At 43.8% G+C, this 23,565-nt stretch overlaps 6 protein-coding genes across 7 annotated transcripts; 3 read left to right on the top strand and 3 right to left on the bottom strand.

Annotated features, from left to right (window-relative positions):
- Positions 1 to 687: 687 nt before the first annotated feature.
- On the top strand, positions 688 to 3,363 carry ccdc34 (coiled-coil domain containing 34). Of its 2 annotated transcripts, none has more exons than XM_076171304.1 (7): positions 688 to 748; positions 1,148 to 1,420; positions 1,688 to 1,832; positions 1,936 to 2,043; positions 2,142 to 2,300; positions 2,387 to 2,522; positions 2,604 to 3,363. In XM_076171304.1, exons 2-7 carry the CDS (start codon positions 1,164 to 1,166, stop codon positions 2,804 to 2,806), a joined length of 1,008 nt encoding a protein of 335 aa, XP_076027419.1. In that variant the 5' UTR covers positions 688 to 748; positions 1,148 to 1,163; the 3' UTR covers positions 2,807 to 3,363. The 2 variants fall into 2 exon arrangements, with proteins under 2 accessions (XP_076027419.1, XP_076027428.1); XM_076171313.1 differs by having other exon boundaries at positions 693 to 748; positions 1,151 to 1,420.
- A 204-nt stretch (positions 3,364 to 3,567) lies between these two features.
- On the top strand, positions 3,568 to 11,234 carry rab19 (RAB19, member RAS oncogene family). The gene is made up of 5 exons (XM_076171338.1): positions 3,568 to 3,670; positions 4,208 to 4,300; positions 4,961 to 5,149; positions 5,625 to 5,808; positions 10,508 to 11,234. The coding sequence occupies exons 2-5, from the start codon at positions 4,250 to 4,252 to the stop codon at positions 10,780 to 10,782; spliced, it is 699 nt and encodes a 232-aa protein (XP_076027453.1). The 5' UTR covers positions 3,568 to 3,670; positions 4,208 to 4,249; the 3' UTR covers positions 10,783 to 11,234.
- On the bottom strand, positions 8,171 to 10,172 carry LOC143016813 (uncharacterized). Its single transcript, XM_076171325.1, has 3 exons — positions 10,008 to 10,172; positions 9,373 to 9,608; positions 8,171 to 9,144 (listed from the first exon to the last, which is right to left on the bottom strand). Exons 1-3 carry the CDS (start codon positions 10,144 to 10,146, stop codon positions 8,734 to 8,736), a joined length of 786 nt encoding a protein of 261 aa, XP_076027440.1. The 5' UTR covers positions 10,147 to 10,172; the 3' UTR covers positions 8,171 to 8,733.
- A 454-nt stretch (positions 11,235 to 11,688) lies between the features above and the next one.
- hdhd5 (haloacid dehalogenase like hydrolase domain containing 5) lies at positions 11,689 to 15,139 on the bottom strand. Its single transcript, XM_076171279.1, has 8 exons — positions 14,834 to 15,139; positions 13,747 to 13,959; positions 13,540 to 13,652; positions 13,085 to 13,178; positions 12,964 to 12,997; positions 12,686 to 12,860; positions 12,383 to 12,571; positions 11,689 to 12,264 (listed from the first exon to the last, which is right to left on the bottom strand). Exons 1-8 carry the CDS (start codon positions 14,912 to 14,914, stop codon positions 11,847 to 11,849), a joined length of 1,317 nt encoding a protein of 438 aa, XP_076027394.1. The 5' UTR covers positions 14,915 to 15,139; the 3' UTR covers positions 11,689 to 11,846.
- Positions 15,140 to 15,606: 467 nt separating this feature from the next.
- On the top strand, positions 15,607 to 22,122 carry LOC143016748 (protein NLRC3-like). The gene is made up of 10 exons (XM_076171224.1): positions 15,607 to 15,736; positions 16,110 to 16,254; positions 16,415 to 16,629; positions 16,708 to 18,520; positions 18,663 to 18,836; positions 18,931 to 19,104; positions 19,191 to 19,364; positions 19,610 to 19,783; positions 19,880 to 19,916; positions 21,420 to 22,122. The coding sequence occupies exons 2-9, from the start codon at positions 16,160 to 16,162 to the stop codon at positions 19,896 to 19,898; spliced, it is 2,838 nt and encodes a 945-aa protein (XP_076027339.1). The 5' UTR covers positions 15,607 to 15,736; positions 16,110 to 16,159; the 3' UTR covers positions 19,899 to 19,916; positions 21,420 to 22,122.
- ccdc77 (coiled-coil domain containing 77) lies at positions 20,147 to 23,517 on the bottom strand. Its single transcript, XM_076171268.1, has 12 exons — positions 23,451 to 23,517; positions 22,809 to 22,857; positions 22,507 to 22,693; positions 22,251 to 22,393; positions 22,026 to 22,122; positions 21,786 to 21,873; positions 21,560 to 21,648; positions 21,334 to 21,482; positions 20,993 to 21,242; positions 20,790 to 20,915; positions 20,522 to 20,674; positions 20,147 to 20,400 (listed from the first exon to the last, which is right to left on the bottom strand). Exons 2-12 carry the CDS (start codon positions 22,841 to 22,843, stop codon positions 20,254 to 20,256), a joined length of 1,464 nt encoding a protein of 487 aa, XP_076027383.1. The 5' UTR covers positions 22,844 to 22,857; positions 23,451 to 23,517; the 3' UTR covers positions 20,147 to 20,253.
- Positions 23,518 to 23,565: the final 48 nt, after the last annotated feature.

Genomic DNA, 23,565 nt, shown 5'->3' with positions numbered 1-23,565 from the left:
CTGTTACGAACACTCACAAAATGTCACAGCTTTTTGTGAAGGCAGCCCGTTGGTTCCAGAGCTCATTTTGACTTGCCTGCTGCTAATTAGACGGACAATGTGAAAGTGTGAGAGAGACAGAGTGCATATACAGGCTAACCATGATTGGGTGTGAGTTGAACAACAACTAACTCCTTCCAGTAACTTTTATTTCCTCGCCCATAGTTTTGTTCAGATCTCATTATCTGTTGTATTATAGTTTTCCTTACATTCAGTCTTATCATTTGTTCCTCTTATATGTTACAATGGGGTTTGGCAGTTGCGCATCAATTGTCTTTTCTTTTTCCTCACAAATTCAGGCCTGTTAAGAAATTAAAAATTAAAACTTGATTAAACTCGTAAAACTGTGCAAAAAATATTTATTCTAATACTTCAATAAATAACAATAAATGAAAAATGTAAACATAGCAACATTGAATATAAATGAATAACATACAATAGATACATGTGAAAAAAGTCACACAGTGTATAACGTAAATAAAAATTATTTTAAGTATAATAAATAATATATAGTCCTTCCCATAAAAGGACGAGAACAACATAGCGTTGATAAAATGTCGGACAGATTTACAGTTTAACTGACGTGCGCTTGGTTTATCATTGCGTCACCAGTCGCTATGGTAATACAATCTGCGTCCAGTGAGCCGTGGTGTATGCTGGGTAAATAAAGTTGTTTTGACGTCCATCGTGGGAAAAGACGCGACGACCGGTGAGAGACACACTTTTATTCTATTTTATTGTTGTTGTTAACTCAGTGTGCACACGGGTTTGGAAACGTAGACACGGTGCACACTTACTTAACTAGTTTGATAGATACTATCGGCGCTAGTGGCGTTATTGTTCCGTGCAATGCTAACATTAGCCTTAGACTGAAGTTAGCTTTTGATTCAGTAATGAAACATTTCCCGGCTGATCCTATGTCGTTAAACCACACAAGGAAAACAAAACAGGGGCTGTGTTATAATTGTAATAAGAGTCTAAATGTTGTCTGAGCCAAGTTTCATATTGATGCAGCGTTTGAGAATATCGGACACCATAATATCGCGTCATTGTTGTTATTGTATCTGCTTCACTGTGTGTGTACGCTTTCCAATCGTGTGTTTCACAGCAGATATCGGCTCGTAATGGCTGCAGGGAGGATGTTGACCTCTCATGGGTTCAGTTCCACTCCTCTGAAGTCCTGCAACGGGTCTCACCGGCCTGTAAGCGGCCTGGAAGACTGCATCCTCTCTGAAGACGAAGACACATTTTCCCTGCTTTCACCCATCTACCATGACAGTTTTGATAGTGACAAAGAACATGACCGCAGCCGAGCTCACCACCTTGATCTGACCTCACCCAGGGAGCGCAGTACCTCTGGACCCAGTAATTCACCTGTCAGGTACAGCAGTGTAACGTGTTCACAGTATAATCAGGGCTCAGCTTAGTTTGACAGTATTATGTCATTTTAAATTCGACTTCGATTGAAAGCTGCATTCTTTAGTTCCAGGTTCAGCTTTGGCTCAAAATGTCAGACCTGAGTCAAGGTCTGGAAGCAATGCCCTGTAATTATGTTCCAAAATGAAGAGTTTTGTGGATGATGTTATGTTCAAGCAATGGGTGTTTGTTTTGAGTGTCCACCTAAGTAGTACATTGTATTTTGCTTTAGATGTGAGCTATCGAGAACTCTTTCAGACCTGGAGATGAATGCATCTGAGCAGCCTGGGTTCCCTCTAACTCTGACTGCCTGGGAAATGTGGCTTGTTAACAAAGCCAAAGAGGAACAGCTCAGACTGGAAAGGAAAGCAGAAGAGGCAAGCCACTGATCCTCGAAAGCAATTCTCCAAACATCCTGATCAGTGTTTATTTGCTGTTCCTTTCTGAATTTGACAGGATTTTATATATCTTGTGAAATAGGAGCGGCAACTGAAGGAGAAAGAAGAACAACAAGAAAGAGAGCAGGAACAGAAGAAGATTGCAACGGAGGAGAAGATACAACAATGGCTACTGATGAAGAGAGAACAGGTAAAGAAGCATCTCACCTCCTCCGCAATGCCAGGACCTTCATCATATTTGCTGTAATGATTTAAATTGTTATGGTAAAAAAATGTTTACACTCACAGGAGAAGCAAGAACAACTGGTGAGAGAGAGCAAGGAAGTGGAGGAGATGGAGAGGCAGCAGATGAAACGGAGAGAGACTGAACAGAAATCTCGGGAGAAGTACAGAGGCTGGCTGCAGAGGAAGAACCAGGAGAAAATCGAGAAGGAAAAGAAGGAAAAGGTAACAGGATATTCTATGGAACAATGCTGCTGAAGTGCCATTGATAACAGCGCAGCCGAGATTCTGAGAGGACGTTTCATTGACAGGAGGACACTTTCCGAAAGACGGAGCAGGAGAAGGAGCGCCGCAAAAAGTCAGAGGAGAACTTTAAGGAATGGCTGGCAAGGACCAATGAGAAAGACAGAGCCAGTCCACCATCACAGTGCCATAACAATGCCAGAAGTAAGATCTGTTTCAAATCCTCAGCACATCATCAGTCGGCTTAAATGTCCTGTTAATATGTCATATATTTCTTTCTTTCAGGCCCCTATGAAAAATTATTCCCATCCCCCCACTTCTACAACCCAGTCCCATGGAAACCGATCCCCGTCCCTCCTCCAGAAAAGCCGGAGAAGGAGACGCCAATCCGCAGGAAGCCGCAGGAACAGAGAAAACGCCAACAGAACTCCATCGCCGCTGTCAGACAGAGAACCTCTGTGACCGCAGCACGACACCAGAGGAGATGACGCAGCACACGGACACCTTTCTATCTGGGATACACCACTATTCCTCCTGGATTAGGACTCACAGGGTGTTTGCAGTGATTGATAAATGTTTCTGTAGCTCAGAATTGGTCGGTACATCTTCAGGATTCTTCTTCTACACGTCCATGAATTGTTCTCATACTAAAACAGGACCATTTTTGTTTTGTTTTCCTGTCCAATTGAGCCCAAGTTTGTGTGGTGAGAGTATATGTTTGTGCGTGTTAATGTCTCAGTGTGGAGCTCGGTGTTGGCTCGCTGAGTAGCTGCAGCAAACGCCCACATTTGCAGTGAATTCTACCTCCCATCTTCTACCGGTGCTTTAGATTGTATTATTCTGCACCAGCACAATGTAGCTCTAGTGTTGTCACAAGCATAATTTTCCCTGACTTTGCACAGCGCCCCGTAGAACAAACAAAGGCCTTTTATATAGTTTGAATCAAGGACGTCCCCTTTACACTGCACTTGCTAACTAATGCTAACCCTAACCCTCCTTATGAACTGTCAATTGAATCAGTTTGTCTTGAGGATAAATGAACTTTAGCCCAAATCTTCTTTGTTGTTGTCCTTATTGGTTCTATCAGTATGTTTCAATTTTACAGCGTGAACACACACACGGGCACACACAAGAGGAGAAGGTGGTTGGTGAAGGCCAAAGATAAGACTAGGCCCCCCCACACACTCGTGCATTGTTCTGTGTCCAGCTGTGCCTTGTTCTGCTGTGGGCTGAGATGACGACAGAAACAAGTGAGTGTGTGGGTGGAGAGAGAGAGGGAATGACAGGGAGCGTGTACAGTATTCTCATTCCATGTTATCGTCTCCCTGTGATGTGAATGACTCAAACCTGAGGTAAAACTATTTATATTATGTCTTAATAACCCACTTTTAACTACATTCACTGTATTTTTCCACTGTACTGTTTGCCAATTGTGTTTTACTGTTGCTTACTCTTTCTCACTCTTCTTTCTATGCCTGTTGCTGGAATGTGGTAGTTGACAGTCAGTTAGGGGGAGGGGGCTACAGGGGCGCCGGCCTAAGACTGATTACCTAGAGCATTTTTGAAGTAATTCTGGAGTCCAAAGGACAGCTTTCAAGACAAATGAGTATTGTTTACACTGTGTCATGAGCTGTTTAGCTGTTTGCAGAGGGTTTGAAGTTGTTTGCCTAAGAATATGTGAATACTGAGCCTTAAGGGAAAACTCTTCCTAACGTTCTGTTCAATCAGCGCTCAGCACATTGGATTTCTCTAAGAGAATGTCAGCTCTTAGTTTAGTCAGATCTTGTTTTGCATCAACCTTTATTGGTTTATTCTGTAATTAGACGAGGTATACAAAGAACGAAGAAGTACTATTAGCAGGGAATGATGATTTTGTCTCTTCCTTCCAGGTATTTCTGTCTATAGCCTAAAGAGAAACTCCACATCCCAAGATGCAGTGGTGCAGATGGGCCAGCGGTTGGAAATCACACCTACCCAGACAGGTAGGAGGCGTGTTTCAACTGATCAGGAATAAAAGTGACAGGGGTAGAGGTGTGGAGGGCAGAGAGAGTGACAGTCTAAAGGGCAGAAGTACAGGCTACACTTGTTGGGTGTTGGTGGACTGAAGAATGTTGCTGATAGTGTAACAGAGATGAAAACGAAGACGCAGGTTTTGGAAGTTGGACGTTACTCAGGAAAAGACCAATTGGATTTTTTCTGTTGGAATAATTTTTATTCTTTTGAGGTTATTGTGGAGATGCCTGTTAGTCACTGGGAGAGCCTAAATGGCAGAAGAAGAGAGCTCTTGGGAAACATTCTAACTAAGGTTATTTAGCGTCTTCTGGAAGCCTTGTGGATCATGTTCCAGCTCCAGTTACCAAAGTGATTATCACATTCTGATATTTTGAGCTTTCTCTGATCTGTAACTATATGTTTTTGACCAATTCAAGCTGAAACCAGATGAATTGCTTTAAAGACGCCTTTAATCTCATAGGATATATTTTTTGATGAACAGCACAAAGTTATTGTCTGTGTAAACAGGCACAGTTGTTTATTTCAACAGAACCTGTTCTGGTGCATAGGGGCGCACACACACACGTAGATCCTGGATCCAGTGTTTGTGTGTCATTGTGTCCCTGTCTGTTCTTTCCTTAACCATGCAGTCTGCAGGACTGGAGCATGAGGATTCCTTTGACTTTCTTTTCAAAATCATCCTTGTCGGGGACACGGACGTGGGAAAGACTTGTGTGGTTCAGAGCTTTAAATCAGGCATATTCATAGCGAAACAGCAGAACACCATTGGAGTGGACTTCACTGTCAGAACCCTGGACATCGATGGCAGGAGAGTGAAGGTATTTGAAATAACCTTTGTTCTTTATTTGACAGAGATTGTTTGTAACTGATAAATTGTACTTAATCACAAGTAGGGAAAGCTTACATTAGGGATCATTCATATTACTATCAATTATGCAGATTGCTGTAAATTGTATTATTGCTTTGAAGTAAATACAGCATTACTGGTCACAAATGTTGTTTCTTCGTGTTGAGAAATAGGAGTGACTGACTGTTGCTGTAAAATGGTGTCATACCTTTATTGTTAGCTTTCAGGGTGTGTAGATTGTCAGCTGCATGGATATCATGTTCCAACCCAAACATTCTATTCACACATGATTCATTACACATTTGAATCATTTCAGAAGTATATTTTGAAGATTATACTGCCACTATAGAACCCAACCGTATCAAGCCCAGACTCTAACCACTGAACCCATCTGAGAGTTTGGTTTCATGTGCTGTCATGCATGATGATGTTGTATGTTATTGCAGATGCAGGTGTGGGACACAGCAGGCCAGGAACGCTTCCGCACCATAACCCAGAGTTATTACCGGAGTGCCCACGGGGCGATGGTCGCCTATGACATAACGCGGCGACCCACGTTTGAATCCATTCCACACTGGATCCGGGAGGTGGAGCAGTTTGGTGCTGCCAGCGTGGTGCTTATACTCATTGGTAAGTACATAGATCAATGTTATTGATTTATCTAAACACAGCAAATATCATATTTTGAAACACATACGGCCTCTGAGCAATATGCCACTAACTGTATCAAAGATCACAGCAAAGTTATAGACTCCCATGGGGCTGTACACACTGAACAAACCAATCAATATCTGCGTTTTAAAAAAGTCTTTAAAGAGTATAAGACTAACTTTAACAGCGGTGAAACACTTTTTATTTGTGCAAACTGGCAACTCTCCAGCTGTCAGTCCACTTTCTTGGTCCACACGGGGACTCGAACCGGCGACCCTCCTGGTCCCAAGTCTCCTATTGACTGAGGTACTGCCGCCCCAACCAAAGCGATAGATTGAGACATTCTGAGAGGCTGGTGTCACTCCGCTGTCAGTTCTCTCCCCTCTCTTGCTCGCTGAGAGTTCATGTCGCGGAGGAGGAAGCTCGCTTTGGCTCTCGCGTTCGATTTGGACCGTGTCGCGGCGGCGGCGGAAGATGCTGCCGTCACCGCACCGCCGCAGAAACGCCCGTGGGTGCACGATTTCCTCCGCGGGAGAGAGCAACAAGGGGCGTTCAACAACCTCGTCCAGGAGCTCCGGCTGGACGATGTCGGCTTCAGAGAATACTTTCGCCTCAGCAGGAGCCAGTTCGAACATTTGCTCACTATGGTCGCGCCGGCAATCCAGAAGATGCAGACGACGTTCAGAGAGAGCATCAGCCCGGAGGAGCGCCTCTGCATCGGCCTGAGGTACGGAGCTTTACGCCCCTCTCTCCATAACGAGCTACACAACTAGCCTACACCGGAGAAAGCTAGGTGGCTAATGTGAGGGGGCTAACTAGTTCAGTTGATATAATGGCGTTATTAATGTCGTTATTAGTCGCTGTGTGTTATTACTATAAGTTAGTAGTTACAGGAGCCTCCGCCTGGTAAGTAGGGACGTATGTGTTGTAGTAGTAAGTATGTCGTATGTTTCCCTTACTTTGTGTCTTAGTCTCCTCTGAGTCAGATCAGATCAGCTTTAGCAGGCCTGTCAATCAGAAACACCTTTAGATTTAATTTATATTTAATTTAATTTTAAGTTTCCTCGCTCATTGCTCCTCCAGTAAGCATCCTTCATCCTCAGAGCAAAGATAAGGATTGATGTCCTGATTGTTTGTGTGTGTGAGAGAGATAACGTCATACACCAAAAACAAAATCCTTTTTCTGTTATTCTTTGAAGGTACTTGGCGACTGGCGATTCCTTCCGTTCAGTCGCCTTCACTTACAGAGTGGGAGTCAGCACTGTGGCTGGCATCGTCAAAAGTGTGTGTGAAGCCATCTGGGATTGTCTCCGAGATCACTACATGCCTGTACCCGATGCCTCTGAGTGGAAGAGAATCGCTCTGGATTATCAGACACGTTGGTCATTCCCCAACTGCCTGGGGGTCATCCATGGGAAACACATCGTTATCAAGGCTCCTCGCTCCAATGGCGTGCTTAATTTCAATCACATTCTAGCTGTTGTGGATGCCAGATACAGGTTCAGGGTGGTGGATATCGGCGCCCATGGGAGGGACAGTGATTGGGACACGTTGGCTGCCTCCTTTGGAAGTGCCCTCTGTCAGGGAACTCTCAACCTCCCTAAGGATGCTCCCCTCCCTGGAGCAGAGCATCTTGGTCCCATGCCTCATGTTTTCCTTGCAGACAAAGCCTTCCAGTTAAGAAGAAATCTCCTCCACCCGTACCCAGGGCGCAGTTTAGGAGAGAAGAGAGTTTTCAACGTCCGTCTCTCTCACGCCAGGAAAAAAGCGGAGTGCACCTTTGATATACTGGCATCGCAATGGAGACTTTACCGGAGGATGCTCGTTCTGTCCCCGGAAGTAGCCGAGAGGGTCGTGAAAGCCACCTGCATGCTCCACAACTACCTCCAGTGGGACGATGACACAGCAGAACTGCTTGCTCCTCCAGAAACATGTCTTGGAATACAGGATCTGCCCAGGCTTCGCAGGAACAATGCCAGCAAAGAAGCCATCAAAGTGAGGGACCAGTTTGCCCAATATTTCACATCTCCAGCTGGGCAAGTTTCCTCGCAGAGCCTGGACTCCTGACCCGCAGCTCAAAAGTTAAAATAACCTAACCAATGAATGCATTGACAGCAGCCCTAAACTAATGTAATATATTATTTTAGTAATGTTTTTATAAGCATAAATTACATTTTATTAAATCAAAGTATTTTCAGACCTTGATATCCGAACTGCGTCTGTCTCTCATACCAATGTATCATGTTTCAGAGTAAATGTAGATATGAGTTAATCAAACAATTAAATATTAACTGATCATATCAAAATACTGTTCATATGTTTGATTAGCTCATCTCTGAACCAAACAACAAAACCCCTGTACACTCCCATAGGATTAGTTTTATCAGGCTTTTTTAATCATTGATTGTTGATTGTACTCTTGGCCTCCTATCACATGACCTAGACCAGAGATTTAGGGAGATGAGATATTGCCGTTTACTTGCCATGTTGGTATTGCATCAAAAGTGCAAATGTGTGTAAAATCTATTTTCTTTGGGCAGTATTTCTTCTCACACAGTCCTGTATGCAAACATCCTCAACAGTCACTCCACTACTTCACGTTGTGGGGAAACATTTCACAAGCTGTCAACAGATGTGAGACGGCACCTAGAAGTCACTATAGGTTAGTCAACCATGAAAAAATAGACATTTCAGGGAAATATGTGATAAGAAAACACTTTCTGAGACAACAGTGAACATATTTACATATTTACAGCTTTTGTCACATTCTATGGACCATCTCCGTGGATCCACAGTATTCATTCAAAGACCTATAGAATGCTACAACTTACAGAAAACATCAGTGACCTTCAGACGTAAATGACCTGAAAATCTTGACATTTTTCAACAAATTATACAAAGTGTTTATTCACCAAACTCTACATCAAATAGAGTTTGCTGAAACCTCAGCCGCACTAATGATTGTTTCCGAGGCTCCAGCCTTCTGAACGCAGGTGCGAGACTGAGCAGAAAGTGCTCGTGCTCGTCCTGCTCGGTGCTGATGGCCTGTAGGACGCGCTCCTGATAGGGTGTCAGGGCCGAAGCTGGTGCCTCTCTTTTCTTCCCTAATCCACCTGATATAGAAGAGATGACTGGCAGTGGTGTGGGCATGGGGTGGGGAGTGGATTGCACAGAGGGGAGTCTGCTAGAGGTGGGCACAGGGTGGGTAGCTGAGGGAGGGGCGTCATCGAGGTGGGTGGCGGAGAGAGGGGCACAGTCCGAAGAAGGCTCGGGACTGGACGGGCAGCTTGCGTCCTGAGAGTCGTCTGTTTGATCCTGTTTGAACAAAGGAAACAAGCATTTTTAGATGCACGAGTTCCCATTTAGTCTCTTCACAGAACCAAGCAAAGCTGTTGAGGTGCCTGATTAACTCTTAACTAATAAATCCAAAAAAATCCTCAAAAATTGAGGAACAAATGTTCATTTAATTTATGTATTAATTTAATTTACATTGGGCCAGATCAGCAAACTACCTTAAGAACCAATCCCACAGTTACTACTTACCTCACTGTCTGCAGCAGAGCAAATAAGGTGAGGCTGAGGCTCCTCCTTCACTTCAGGCTCCTCCCTGACGGAGGAGGTCGGCTTCTCCTGCATGTAGGAGTCCAGAAACCCCATGATCTCCATGTACTTCCACATCTTCCTTGAGCCGCCCTCTGCTCCGCTCCTCTCCTCTTCCGCCCTCTTCTCTTTTTTGTATTTGTCTCGCAGATATTTCCACTTGGCTTTACAAATGTCACCTGCAAACAGCAGAACAGGAACTGAAACCGCTGCATTGGTTGGCAGTTGATGACATATTGGTGACATTGCACTGATGTGCACATTCCTCCCCTCGCCCTCGGTACTTGAACGCATCAGTCCGCGTAGTACCAGCTGTAACCAAGGACAGTTTACACACCACACACACACGGTTCTCTCATGCGTTTTCTGCGTTTTTGGCCAAATCATGGTCCTATCTTACATCTGCGCCACTCGTGCTTCAGGGACGCACAACTCTTCTCCTCCTCCTAGTTGCGTGTTTGAAACCCAGCGCCGGTCGACTCCAGTGATGGGGAGCGGGCACAGCTGTTCACACGCTAGCTAACTTAGCTCACCTGCTAATCCTTATTACCGTTTAAACAAAGCAGTCAAACGCTTACCAGACACACCGAGGCATTCCCCTATCCGTATCCAGGCTGCCTCTTTAAACTGCGGGTTGTGATAGAGTTTTTTGGTCATATCGTAGAGGTAGTCATATTCAGACACCATCCCCACAAGCCTCTCGACAGGGACGGCCATGTTTCTCTCAAAAGCAGCCCGACAGAACTGTATATGAAAAGGCGCTGCATATTTACATTTATGTGTGCTGTCAGTTGAACAGCATTAAGAATGTATATTCATGTCTAGACTAACTTAAATGTCAACGTACTCATTTTTTAAATTTCCTTGTAAATATTCCACTTCAGGATTGCCCCTCCCCCTTCATTTTACATATTTTACATATTTATTTATTTTTAATCTTTTATGATTTCTAATATCTACCAATTCTCAGTTGTGGTATTGTTGTTTTGTGTCAACTAGCAGTTTAGGTTGGGAGTTTCTTTTGCTCTAATGACTTAAGGGCCACTAACTTTAAACACTGTTCTGTTTATCCCTGCAGGTAACAAGTCAGACCTCCACACTAAGAGGCAGGTGTTGTTCGAGGATGCTTGCACACTGGCAGAAAACAACAGCGTCCTGGCTGCTCTGGAAACCTCAGCCAAGGAAGCCCAGAACGTGGAGGCCGCTTTCATCCTCATGGCACGGGAGCTGTTGGCACGGAACGGCATGACCTTCACAGATGAGGCCTCCCAAGAGACGCCTCCATTCATGCTGGGCAACAACTCCCGGCCAATCCACAGCAATGTGTACTTGGATAAAAGGTGCAATTGCTGAGAGAACTGCAGTAGCGTATAATATGTGATTTAAGACTTTCTTTGATATATGCAGTGGCAGCATGCATGCTCACCTGCTGCACAACTGTGTGTTTGTGTGTATGAAAATTCACTACTGGGTGATAAAAAAAAAAACAACAGGCTTTACACAGGAGAAAAACATTTTTAAGGAAAATTTCATATCAAAATTTCATATTTATAACAAATACCTGGAGTTTTTAAAAAGACAATTTTACCAAACAATTTAATTATTTCAAGGATAACTGTAATTGTCATAAAATGTATGTTACACACTACACCACCACTGAAGGACTTCTTTTATTTCGTCTTTCATACGGCTAAGACACCCCTGAATTAAAAAACTAACCAGTACCATATTTAATTTGAACTAGTGATCTAACTTAAATTAAATACTAAAATTTCACCAGCAGCATTTCCCCAAAACAAAGAATTTGCTCTTCAGAAAAATTCCATCACTTTCATGTCAGTGAAAACTGAAGCATTTTGCACGATGTGACTTAATTTCTTCTGTTTTCATCATAAATTATCTTGATATGGAATCAATCATAACCGATGAGGTACCCAAGTCAGTATTGATTAGTATTTGCTCTTTTACTCACTTTAATCTTATGAGTATAACTAAAAGCAGGACTTGTCTCCTGAAGACTTGGGGGTTTATAGGGAGGGTAGGTTGTTGTGCAAAGAATAAAGTCCATCTTGATCTGGACGCATTTTGTCACAGACGAACACAACAGGAACTCTGCAGCTCTAATGGATCAATAAGAACATTATCCAGCCTGAAGAGCTGTTAGATCAGTCAGTAAACACATGTAACCCATTGAGTTACCAACACCAACTTCGTATATTCAGTGTAAAAATGGCATATAGTTACTTTTTTGCAGGCGAGTCTATGGAACTAAGAAGGCTGAACGTGGTAACAGTTAGCTCTTCCCTGTGATAATATGGAGCATCATGTACAAAACATACCCTCACACTTTATCAGGTTAGTGTGAATGCTTTGGATTTACATGAAGATGGAGGCTGGCTCAGCTTGGGCTACTCATGCTATTCCAGTGACCATCCCTCCTGCTGTAACACAAGCTCCACAGCGTCCTTCACATCGTGGACAATGAAGGATGGCTGTGTGAGGGTGGGGTCAAAACGGAAGTCCCTGTGACCGTGGAAAACGCGTTGCTCAGTGACAGTGTGTGTAGAGTCGCAAGGCAGCTCCTCCTCGTCTTTGCTGTACACTCCTGTACACACCAGGATGGAGCTACAGGCCTCAGGAAGATCCCCCTCTGCGCTGTTCACACCTGACACGTCACCTAGTTCAGATGACGTCATGTTAGGGGGAACGGTTTCAGCCTGGACAACCCCAAATCCACCACCACCCTTAGCCTTCAACTGGGTCTTGGTGTGCCTACAGGCCTGGAGGTAGCGATTGTAGAGGTTGGCGCCGTATATGTCAGCCATGGGGTTATCACTGTAGATAGAAAAGCTTTTGTAAGGCACATGTGTAAAGATGATTTATGAGCGTCAATTTATCCACTATCCAGGGACACATCAGGGGATAGACTGTAAGTGTTGAGTCATTCACTTACCCTATGGCATACAGCCTCCTCACAGGCTTGGTCCAGCCAAGGCTCTTCGCCTGCTGTCTGACCAGCAGCTCAGCGTAGTTATAAGTCACCACACTGGGTTTACCAATCAGAGCCTCGTACTTCAAATCATAGCCAGTGACCTTCTTGTAAACGTTCTCTAAGCACACCAAGAACATACCATGACCAAACCTAGACAGAGGGATGTGAAAATATAAACACTTAAGTAGCAATCAAAAGTATAAATGACATAGTATTACAAGTGTACACTTAAGTGTGTGTATTTCTGGCACACATGTGTTGTACCTGGGATTCTTGGCCTCAGCCATCCACAGGAGGTCCATGTTACAGGCCAGGAGAGGGATGTGAGGGTACTGTGCGGGATTCCAACTAGTTCCTGGGTTCCCCTTGGTTAGGAGGACGTCGATGATGAGCTGGAGGTTGGTCTCCCATCTGATTGGCTCACCAAACAAGATGACAGCTATAGGGTTGTACAGGTGAAAAAGCCATACAGGTGTCAATTAAAGTTAATCATCAAGTGTTATACTATTATTGCTGCAGTTTTGAAGTATGCAGTGCCATACCATCAATTGGACGTAAACCTTTGGTGGGTGGAATCTGTAGGGCATTTGGCACAGTAAGCTTTATTGTGCTCTTCACTCACATGTTAACATAATATATACTGGCTTTAGGAGTAATACTTACACTGTCTTTGGGTCTTCTGTTGTGATCTACGATATCTAGGAGAGGATGTGCATCTCTCAGCATGTCTATAGTGACAATATCCCGAAAGCCAAGGCTGAAATATGGTAAGTTAAGGTCAAACACAATCAGATATGGATATGGATATGTAATGTTGATAGAAATATCATTGTAGATTGTACAAATTGAGGAACAACCACTGCACATCCCCACCATCATTGGGATTTGCACAGCTTAGAACACACAAAACCACAATGTACTTATTATAGGTTACAATTCAAAGAGGGCCTCACAGAAACAGTGAAGCCAGAGAAAAGAATGAAGGGTACAAAGATTAAGTCCTGATAACAACATGGAGCATGACCAAAAACACACAGAATAAACAGAACATGCACACGCTGAGGTCAATATCCAAGAGCGACCATGGAGGCCAGGGTGATAGGCTTAAGACAGGATACCTGTGAGCCATCTCCGCTATTGGACCCTGTCCTGACACCAGCACACACATTTTGTGGAACTGGTTGAACATCCGCAAAGGACTGTGGGACAGCATCACCTGGTCTGGAGACACCTGGAGACAGAAAAGGGACAAGTCAGAGGGAAAACACGAGATAAAGCAAGCTTCACATAATTATTTCAAACATGTTCATTCTTCTTTTGCTTACCTCCACCTCTAGCAGATGTGACAGCTGCTCAGCTTTGGTCTGCCTCATGCCGTTTCCAGCATTAGTGACAAAAACAACAGGCACCTTGTATCTGCCTTTCTGGTCCACCAGCTTCCTGAAGCATTGCTTGGCTGCAGGGATGAGCGTCCTGCCCCGAACCAGAACCCCATCAATGTCAAACAGGAGCCCAAAGGAGTTGGGTTGATAGCATTCCTTTGTTTTATTGATGAGTTGAGGGCCAGTGCACAAAAACAAACATAGATGGGAAACAAAAGTTAGGAATGTTAGGTAATAAATAATAATAGTAAGACAATGGACTCTTATCATGTAATTAAGCAAAATCACAGGAGTTATTAGTCAAACAAATACTGGCTATGATCCCTTTAGGTGTGTCAAGGATCTGGTTCTCTGTCTGGGTGACATCCAGTTACATTGATGTCTTCCAAACTATCAAAAACTTACAAAAACGTATACATCTAATTCTAGTTCCTGTTTGGCCCCTTTACACACATATAAAGTATACGGTATATGTACTGTACATTGTTTAGACAATGACTCTTTGTGCTTGAGGTGTCACCAGCACCAAATTGAAAAGCAGGTTTGCCAAGGTCTGAGTTAACTCTTGACTGTGACAGGCAGTCTGATCAGATGAGCATTTCCATTGAAAATGAATATAACATATATATATGACTTCATTGAAGAGAAACTCAGGCAGCATTGCCCATGCAGAGATTGGCTGCCACAAGTACAAGTGTGTTAAACATAACGACCCACTCAGAGTCGACTCAAGAGGTTGTTTATTAACTCTTGTTAAGTTGATGCTCTGTCTTTATCTCACCACTTCAAACAAAGAGATCTTATCAAGACCGTGTCGTTAGAAAATAACACATCCAGAGATTTATTGGAGCACTTCAAAGAAACGAAACCTAATTGGGTTCAGTAAAATACTAATAACCGTGTGTAATACTCTCGGCGCGCACACATGTATAATGATCAGTATATGTACGCTGTGATTAGATTTACAGGGCACGGACTATCAAAACTATGTCAGTTCACTTTAAATCATGGTGAAGAAGTGTCGACTTACATGGCTGTAGTTTCGTGAGGCGCAGATGTGTTGTTGCCTCAGCAGCCTCCACACACTCTTCACAACTTTCATTCTCTGCATTTCTCCAGCCGATTAATACGCAGCAAGCTTGGATAGACTCCCGAGTGAACTCCGAAGGTTAACACGTCTGCAGAGTGCAACACCGGGTCATGGTTAGCTGACGCGGAGTCAATATTCAAGTCTGCGTGTTCCCTCGATTCGTGACCGCTTAGGTCCGTTTTCATTCAGTCAATTCTCACGAAACTGTCTGGTGTTGCCGACTCATTTTCAGGGGAAGTTGCTACAGGCAGGTGAATGTGTTGCTAAACGTTGCTAAATTGTTCGAGGACGTCATTACGCAACGACGTAAAAGTGCGTCGATATGTTGATTACGCAACGACGTTACACACATTGACAGGCCATCTCATCTAGGATTTGAAATGTTAGTTAGTTAAGATTTGTTTGTTAATTTTCACATATTTGTATTTACCGCTGATTAGGTTAATTGGATTTAAAGTGAGAGTTTGATTAAAACACCCTGCACTGAGCACTGTACATTTCATTCTTTATTTTAAGGTTTATTTGAAGGTTTATTCATTGTGTGTGTGTGTGTGTGTGTGTGTGTGTGTGTGTGTGTGTGTGTGTGTGTGTTATGAATTTACATTTAATTTGATATTTTAACTAACAAAAGCATATTTAAATGAAAAGTATAATTGCAAAAAACACTCACAGGAAGTCACTCACAGGAAAAAACTCACAGGGGAAGTCCTGGGTTTCGGAACCAAAACCCAGGAGGGCTTCCCCTGTGAGATTTTCTTGCGAACATGCAGCCATTTTATTTCAGATTCCTTTATAAGGGGGACAAACAGAAAGAGGAAAGAAAAGTTGGTCAGTGACAGCAGGGTGAGTGACACTATAACATTTAATTACTGTCAGTCTGTGATGAGTAAACAACGAAATAAAATGGCAGATTCGCACAGATTCTGTAGTGAATATTATCTATTTACTGTTGTTATGTCCATTTGTGTTGTTGCTGTAATATTTACGTAGTTTTCAATTTCAGTGAATGCATGTGGGAAGGGAACTGAAAGCTGTATGTTCCTCTTAATTTTCTTCCCATTCGGGAAACCGTTTGATTTAAAACCAACGAAGTTTATTGTGAAGCGGATCGTTCAAAGTCTTATTTCAAGAAAAGAAGGAGATCAAGATTAATTTTACTTTCAGGTGTGTTGGTCTTTTGTAATTTTGATGTGTGTGTGTATGCGCGCATGATAAGTGATCCTATTCTTTGAGAGCTTTTTGTCCTGGTTGTCTAAAATCCAGAAGATGAATGTTTTCATGGATGAAGAGGAGGATGGACCATCAATCTGTGGGTCCATGAGTGCTCCTCCAGACTTCAGTGATGGACCCTCAGCCACAAAGTAAGAGCTCTGTTCACACTGTGCCAAAATTACAAAATGTTTTATATATGGTTGATTGCACAAAAGTTAAATGGAGAAACATTGCAAACATGGAGAAATAAACTAATTGTGCCCCTAAAGAGCACTTTTTTAAAGTAGTGAATTGCCCTCATCTTTACAGTATGAGGAGAAGCAGTGGTGATGTGGAGGATCAGCTGCCCGGCTTGGATTTCTGTCAAGACGTCCTGAAGGATCCAGTCAGCTCTAGACACCGGTTCTGCAGACAGTGTGTCGGCTCATACTGGGACCAGTCTGCTTCATCTGGAGACTCCTCGTGTCCCCAGGGTGGTCAAAGATCTGGACTGAAGACACCCGGTCAGTCCACAGCAGTGCAGAGTAAGACTTGATCTGTCTGAGGGTGTCAACATGTCCATAAGCATGAATTCTCACGTTTGTTTGTTTTTTCTCTTGTAGTGGATGGAGCTCTGCATGAGGTTTTAGACAAACATAAGCTCAGTCTGAGGCGGAGATGTGAACATGTGACTGAAGGAACGGCTGCAGCAGGACTTGGAACCCCCCTCAACAGGATCTACACTGAGCTCTACATCACAGAGGGACAGAGTGAAGGGGTCAATACCCAACATGAGGTGGTTCAGTTGGACACAGCACCGAGGATGGCGACCCTCAATGACACTCCCATAAAATGCCAGGATATCTTTAAAGCCTTCCCTGACCAACAGAAAGACATCAGAGTCGTTCTGACAAACGGCGTTGCTGGTGTTGGTAAAACCTTCTCAGTGCAGAAGTTTACTCTGGACTGGGCTGAGGATTTGGAAAACCAAGATGTCAGTCTGCTGATTCGGCTGACGTTCAGGGAGCTCAACCTGATCAAGGAAGAGCAGTACAGTCTCCTCATGCTGCTCCATCTTTTCCATCCAACATTACAGATGCTCACAGTAGAGAAGCTCGCTGTCTGTAAAGTTTTGTTCATCTTTGATGGTCTGGATGAATGCAGACTGTCACTGGATTTCCACAGAGTTGAGGTTCTGTTTGATGTCACCCAGAAGGCATCGATCAACCTGCTGTTAACAAACCTCATCAAGGGGAACCTGCTGCCCTCAGCTCTCCTCTGGATAACTTCCAGACCTGCAGCAGCCAATCAGATCCCTCCTACATGTGTTGACAGGGTAACAGAAGTACGAGGCTTCACTGATGCCCAGAAGGAGGAGTACTTCAAGAGGAGGTTCAGTGATGAAGATCTGTCCATCAGAATCATCTCACACATGAAAGCATCCAGGAGCCTCCACATCATGTGTCAAGTCCCAGTCTTCTGCTGGATCACTGCCACAGTTCTGGAGCACATGTTGACTATAGAGCAGAGAGGAGAGCTTCCTAAGACCCTGACTGACATGTACTCACACTTCCTGATGGTCCAGACTCAGACAAAGAAGCACAAGTATCTCGAAGGACATCAGCAGAATCCACATGAGCTGTCTAAGATGGATAGGGAGCTTCTACTGAAGCTGGGGAGGCTGGCATTTGAACATCTAGAGACAGGAAATATCATCTTCTATCAGGAAGACCTGGTGCAGTGTGGACTTGATGTGCCAGAGGCATCAGTGTTGTCAGGAGTTTGTACAGAGCTCTTGCAGCTGGAGTGTGTGATCCTCCAGAAAACAGTCTACTGCTTTGTTCATCTGAGCGTTCAGGAGTTTCTGGCTGCAGTCTACATGTACCACTGTTACACAGACAAGAACACTAAGGTCCTGAAACATTTCAGGGGAGGCTATGAGGATGAGGCTAAGGATGATGACCATTACCCATCACTGGATGTCTTTCTGAGCAGAGCGATGACCAAAGCCCTGAAGAGTAAAAATGGGCACCTGGACCTGTTTGTTCGCTTCCTCCATGGTCTCTCACTTGAGTCCAACCAGAGTCTCTTAGGAGGTCTGCTGGGTCAGACAGAGAGCAGACAAGAGGACATCCAGAGAATCATCAACAACCTGAAACACAGTAGCGCTGATGATATCTCTCCTGACCGAAGCATCAACATCTTCCACTGTTTGATGGAAATGAAGGACCATTCAGTACATCACGAGATCCAAGAGTTCCTGAAGTCACAGAAGAGTTCAGAGAGGAGACTCTCAGAGATCCACTGCTCAGCCCTGGCCTACATGCTGCAGATGTCTGAGGAGATTCTGGATGAGTTGAACGTGGAAAAGTACAATACATCAAATGCAGGCCGACAGAGACTGATCCCAGCTGTGAGGAACTGCATAAAGGCTCGGTAAGTCCATAATAACTGACAGGTAATCCTGTCCTATCATCTAAGGGTACACCTCAGTTATAAGTGAAGGTGTTAAAATGAAGTACCTTGGTAAGTGCTCTGCTTGAATCGTGTTTTTTTTATGTTCAATCTACAATAACAGGTTTAATAGCTGTGGACTCTCAGTGAACCACATTGATGTTGTGGTCTCAGCTCTGAAGTCCAACCCCTCCCACGTGAGAGAGCTGGACCTGAGTGATAACAAGCTGCAGGATTCAGGAATGAAGCTGCTGTCTGCTGGACTGGAGAGTCCAAACTGTAAACTGGAGATTCTGAGGTCAGACAGAATTGTAGTCATTGTGATGAACTTTTTCCTTTCACTTGATCACTTGACCATCGGCATTGTTTTGTTGAACTCCTCCCTTCTGCAGGCTGTCAGGCTGTCAGATCACATCTGAAGGCTGCGCTTCTCTGGCCTCAGCTCTGAAGTCCAACCCCTCCCATCTGAGAGAACTGGAGTTGAAGGACAACAACCTGCAGGATTCAGGACTGAAGCTGCTGTCTGAGTTTTTGGAGAGTCCAAACTGTAAACTTGAGATCCTGAGGTCAGACAAAATGTTACTCATAGTGACTACTTCCTCTCACTTGATCACTTGACCATTGTTCTGTTAAACTCCTCCTCTCTCTGCAGGATCAGACACTGTCAGATCACATCTGAAGGCTGTGCATGTCTGACCTCAGCTCTGAAGTCCAACCCCTCCCACCTGAGATTACTGAAGCTGAGTTATAACAAGCTGCAGGATTCAGGAGTTAAGCTGCTGTCTGAGTTTGTGGCAAATCCAAACTGTAAACTGGAGACTCTGAGGTCAGTTCACTCACCATGAATATTTAAGAGCTGAAACATAGAAACTGTGCGCTGATGTATTTTTCTCTAACTGCTACTACAGTCAATTATTGGTCACTAACAGTGGAATGCTATTGGACGTGTCTGCGTCTCTCTGAGCTTCTGTCTCTGTCTGCTTAAGCTCGAGTTTAATCTTATTGTTTCATCCACTCACACCTTAACGTGTAAGTCAGCAGTGTTTTGTTGAAATCTCCCTCTCTCTGCAGGCTGACAGGCTGTGGGATCACAGATGAAGGCTGTGCATCTCTGGCCTCAGCTCTGAGCTCCAACCCCTCCCATTTGAGAGAACTGCAGCTGAGTGACAACAAGCTGCAGGATTCAGGAGTGAAGCTGCTGTCTGATCTTCAGAAGGATCCAAACTGTAAACTGGAGACTCTGTGGTCAGTAGAGTTGCAGTTAGTCGATTGTGATTTTGTAGTTTAGTGTTTAGTGCTGACATTGTTGAGGTTGACTGTTGTTGTCGTTTGTCTCTACAGGATTCCACGTGGATTATAGCTGACAGCCTGACAGAATGTGAGTATTCTCAGAAACGTGTCATTCTGTGGTTCAGTCTTCAGGGGATGTGCTTGGGATATTGTTTGCCAGGTTACAGAGTAAAGCCAGTGTAAAGATGAGGCTTGATATTTTCAGTTCAGTCATGTCAATCATGTGCGATTCACCCTCAAGCTACTGTCATTTTAGTACTGGACAAAAAAAAAAATATACACCCCAGATTATACCAAAAATCTTTATCGGTCATAAGAAATAAAACTCAATCCAAGTTTCAGTAATAAACATTGTAACTCAGTATAAACACAACTAGAGGTCCTGCATTAGTGGGATACTACACAACACGGAGGTCTGTCTGTCCTCAGCTGTTTCTCAGCTCTTCTTCAAGTCCATAGATCTTTGCCTTCAGAGCCAACAGCTCACCCTGAACCTTCTTAGTCCGGGCGTTGCTCTGCCGTACCTCATGTAGAATAGCCAGGTCCTGGTTCGGCCCGACATTAAGCGTAACCTATAACACAATACAGGTATATTTATTTATTGGATCCACCTACACATGGTAAAACAGTTGAGATAAGTTAACTTAGCGATGTATATAGACGGACAGAAGAGTGGAGGAAAGGTCTCCTTACCTTCAGGAGCTGTTTTTCCACATCTTTGAGTTTCTGTCTGAGGTTTTTCAGGTCCGCCTTGAAGCCCTCAGCCTCCATGGCTCTCCTCTTCTCCAAGGCCTCATACCGCTGAGTCATCAGCTGAAGACGCTTGGCCATCTTGTCTGAACGCTCCTGCACACGCAGACAATTCATTGGCAGTTGTAAAGAGAAAACATTCAACACTAACGGCAGATATTGGCACAAAATATAAAACTGCGGCTATTATGTTTTTTTTTAATCAGTGTACCTTGAATATTTCCCTGCCAACATCCCCCTCCTCTCTGATTTGGGCCAGATCAGACTCCACAGTAACACACTGCTCCCTGTACATCTCTGCCAGACGATGAGCTTGCTTCAGATTCTCCTGCATTGCCTGATGAAATAGATTGAAATTAGTGAGGAACTAGACAAAAAGAGCCTCAAACACAGTCGTTTCTTTTGTGTGTTTACCTTTAACTCCTCCTTGCGTGTCTGCTGTGAGTCTGTCTGAGGTCGGGTGACAGGTGGGGCTTTGCTGTTGCTGGGCTGCCACCCTCCGCCAGTGGTTGCGGCTTTCCTCAAACGGTCATGGCAGGAGTCCAGGTCCCTCAGTAGCTTGTCCTTCTCCACCATCCAGGTCTTCTCATGTGCCCGTGATTCAAACTTAAGCTGTAAAAAATCTTTGGTGCTCTGATGGAGGAGATTCTGGGTTCTCTGGAGCCTGAGGTGGCAAATGTGACAAGATAGAGAAGTTATGGTAGTAAACAAATGGCAGCATATAACATTATAAACCAGAGAAATGAAAAACCCACTTGTCGTTCACAGCTCTGAAGCGCTCCTGATCTCTCTGCTGTTGTGCCTGTGCCTCCTCCGTTTTGATATTTCTATCCTCCTGCAGGGATTCTACCTGCTCTTTGGCCAGACGGGTTTGTTCCTCCATCTGAGCCTGCAGCGCCTCCACCTGGAAATGTGAGGCACAGAATTCATGCAATAGAAATCTTGGCACTTGAGATGATTAATATCCATTATGATTGTTACCTGTAGTAATAAGGTCTGGTGGTCATTCTTGTATTGCTCCATACTCTCTTCCTGTTCCCCCTCTGCTGATTTTCTTCTCCTACTACTCTCTAATCAGACAAACATGAAGTATTAAAGTGGCTCAAAGTTACTCATACAAATTTCAAATAAATTTCTCCTCATTCTAACATTAATCAGTACTTAAAAAATAAGGATTTTATAAGTCATCTGCTTTAAAAATCCAAACCTTTCTTGAGCACAGGTCTTGGTTTGGTTGGCCTCAGATTGAGGGTTTCCTGCAATCCCGACTCAGGGACCCTCTGAGAGATGGCGACCTGAAATATTATCATCAGTTAAAGTCATTAGACGCTTCGTCTGTATCAGCTTGTTTTATTATGCTACCAATGTTTGTTGACTAGAAGAACTGTTTTCTTATATTTACTTGTATGGAAATAAAAATCTTTGGTGACTAAATTCCTGTACGTACCTTGTGTGGAGGTTCCCGGTGAAAATATGTGATTTCTCCAGCATCTGGACCCACAAGAGTGAGAAGGTGTTGGATTTTCTTCCTGTCCTCCAGCTCCCTGTACACAGTCAACAGATCATTAAGACGGCGGTTGATCCTATCAATTTGCTCACTGTACAGTTTATGTACCCGTGATAGAAAAATAAAGTTGTAATACAATACAGAAGACAGAATCAATCTACATACCTGATCTTTAGTCTGTCATTTTCTGCATACAGTCGCAGGGATTGTTCCCTCTCTTGGAAAAGGTAGACCTGCATGTCACTGAGGGCATTCTGCAGCTCAGCAATCTCTGCTTCGCGTTGTCGTACCTCCCACTGTAGCTTATGCTGGGTGGAGAGAGGGATGCTTAATATATGCTGTCATATTCAGGCAATACTGAAGAATCATAATCTACCCCCCCAAGTATTATGGCTGACAAAGCCTCTTAGCTGTGTTTCACCTGATCCTCTGTGATGCCTCTGTACTTCTCCAGCATCTGCAGCAGTTCTTCGTGCTCTCCATCAAATTGGGCGATTTTCTCTCTGTAGAACTCCAGGAGCTCCCTGGAGGGACGCAGATATGCAAGACGCTCCTGAATGGGGGGAAGTGGAGACTCGGCTTCCCGACCAGGGGTACGGACGCCGGCTCTGACAAAAAATACAAATAAAATCTATTTCAGACAGTATTAGGAGGACAGTTTGATCGCCTACGCTTGAATAATGAACATGTGCATGCAGGAATCTGGCATCATTCCCGCCTTACCTGCGTGGCACTGCATCTCTTCTAGGAGAACCCATTCCAATGACGGAACCTAAAGAAAGACGTGCTTATTTTAAGTATGAAAAACATCATGGCACATACATGATGACACACAATCACTGTTGTCTATTAAGAACAGGGGGATCTTGTAAAACTACACCTAAGTTCACCAATATATCAGTTAGGCAATACAGTATTCCAAATATTTTTGCTTCCCCGTTGTGTAAAGATTTGCGAAGAAGATGACATTTTATTGACGGAAAACTCGAAAGATATTTTAAGAATTAATGAATCCTTTTATCCATTTAATTTGTCCACTATGGCTTCCCGTCTTCGGCGTGCCGTGTGGGGCGCCTTCAGGAGCGGGAGGTTTGAGAACACGGTGTAACATCCACACATACACAATCTAACAAATAAACGTTTCTTTTAATCCAGCTAACTAACAAATTGCGTTTATGTGCTTAGTTCGCTTCGGAAAATGTAATTATAGTTAAATGCGCGACCGCTTTTCTTTGATATACTGCAAGTAAAAATCACTTGAATCTGTAATCTGTAACCGAAGCTCATAAAACACAATAAATATACACTATTGCATATTATCTCTAGTGTCTCTGTCTAGGGAATATATTCACATGTTTTTCTTACCAGTTTGGTTCACTCTAAAGTCTATTTCGCAGTTGTTGTCAATCGTTTGAAACCCGGAAGTGGGATGCCTTTTCTTCGTGGAATTCTAGAGCGGTTTGGTTTTATATCGCCAACT

This window comes from Genypterus blacodes, unplaced genomic scaffold, assembly GCF_046128005.1.
Source record: "Genypterus blacodes isolate CSIRO-AG114 ecotype Tasmania unplaced genomic scaffold, CSIRO-AGI_Gbla_v1 ptg000015l_1, whole genome shotgun sequence".
NCBI classification, from domain to species: Eukaryota; Metazoa; Chordata; class Actinopteri; order Ophidiiformes; family Ophidiidae; genus Genypterus; species Genypterus blacodes.
This window is presented reverse-complemented; position numbering and strand designations above follow the sequence as displayed.

Excerpts from the sequence above, each read along its gene's own strand:
- ccdc34 (XM_076171304.1), top strand. The coding sequence starts at position 1,164 with ATGGCTGCAGGGAGGATGTTGACCTCTCATGGGTTCAGTTCCACTCCT. Across the intron at positions 2,044-2,141 it reads TACTGATGAAGAGAGAACAG|GAGAAGCAAGAACAACTGGT; the intron begins GTAAAGAAGCAT and ends TTACACTCACAG. Across the intron at positions 2,523-2,603 it reads GTGCCATAACAATGCCAGAA|GCCCCTATGAAAAATTATTC; the intron begins GTAAGATCTGTT and ends TCTTTCTTTCAG.
- rab19 (XM_076171338.1), top strand. The coding sequence starts at position 4,250 with ATGCAGTGGTGCAGATGGGCCAGCGGTTGGAAATCACACCTACCCAGA. Across the intron at positions 4,301-4,960 it reads AATCACACCTACCCAGACAG|TCTGCAGGACTGGAGCATGA; the intron begins GTAGGAGGCGTG and ends TTAACCATGCAG. Across the intron at positions 5,150-5,624 it reads TCGATGGCAGGAGAGTGAAG|ATGCAGGTGTGGGACACAGC; the intron begins GTATTTGAAATA and ends ATGTTATTGCAG.
- LOC143016813 (XM_076171325.1), bottom strand. The coding sequence starts at position 10,146 with ATGGCCGTCCCTGTCGAGAGGCTTGTGGGGATGGTGTCTGAATATGAC. Across the intron at positions 9,609-10,007 it reads GGAATGCCTCGGTGTGTCTG|GTGACATTTGTAAAGCCAAG; the intron begins GTAAGCGTTTGA and ends TGCTGTTTGCAG. Across the intron at positions 9,145-9,372 it reads GCTCTGCTGCAGACAGTGAG|GATCAAACAGACGACTCTCA; the intron begins GTAAGTAGTAAC and ends TTGTTCAAACAG.
- hdhd5 (XM_076171279.1), bottom strand. The coding sequence starts at position 14,914 with ATGCAGAGAATGAAAGTTGTGAAGAGTGTGTGGAGGCTGCTGAGGCAA. Across the intron at positions 13,960-14,833 it reads CCTCACGAAACTACAGCCAT|GAATGCTATCAACCCAACTC; the intron begins GTAAGTCGACAC and ends AATAAAACAAAG. Across the intron at positions 13,179-13,539 it reads ATAGCGGAGATGGCTCACAG|CCTTGGCTTTCGGGATATTG; the intron begins GTATCCTGTCTT and ends ACCATATTTCAG.
- LOC143016748 (XM_076171224.1), top strand. The coding sequence starts at position 16,160 with ATGAATGTTTTCATGGATGAAGAGGAGGATGGACCATCAATCTGTGGG. Across the intron at positions 16,255-16,414 it reads GATGGACCCTCAGCCACAAA|TATGAGGAGAAGCAGTGGTG; the intron begins GTAAGAGCTCTG and ends TCATCTTTACAG. Across the intron at positions 19,105-19,190 it reads TGTAAACTTGAGATCCTGAG|GATCAGACACTGTCAGATCA; the intron begins GTCAGACAAAAT and ends CTCTCTCTGCAG.
- ccdc77 (XM_076171268.1), bottom strand. The coding sequence starts at position 22,843 with ATGGGTTCTCCTAGAAGAGATGCAGTGCCACGCAG. Across the intron at positions 21,483-21,559 it reads ACCAGACCTTATTACTACAG|GTGGAGGCGCTGCAGGCTCA; the intron begins GTAACAATCATA and ends TCACATTTCCAG. Across the intron at positions 21,243-21,333 it reads TTCAGAGCTGTGAACGACAA|GCTCCAGAGAACCCAGAATC; the intron begins GTGGGTTTTTCA and ends TTGCCACCTCAG.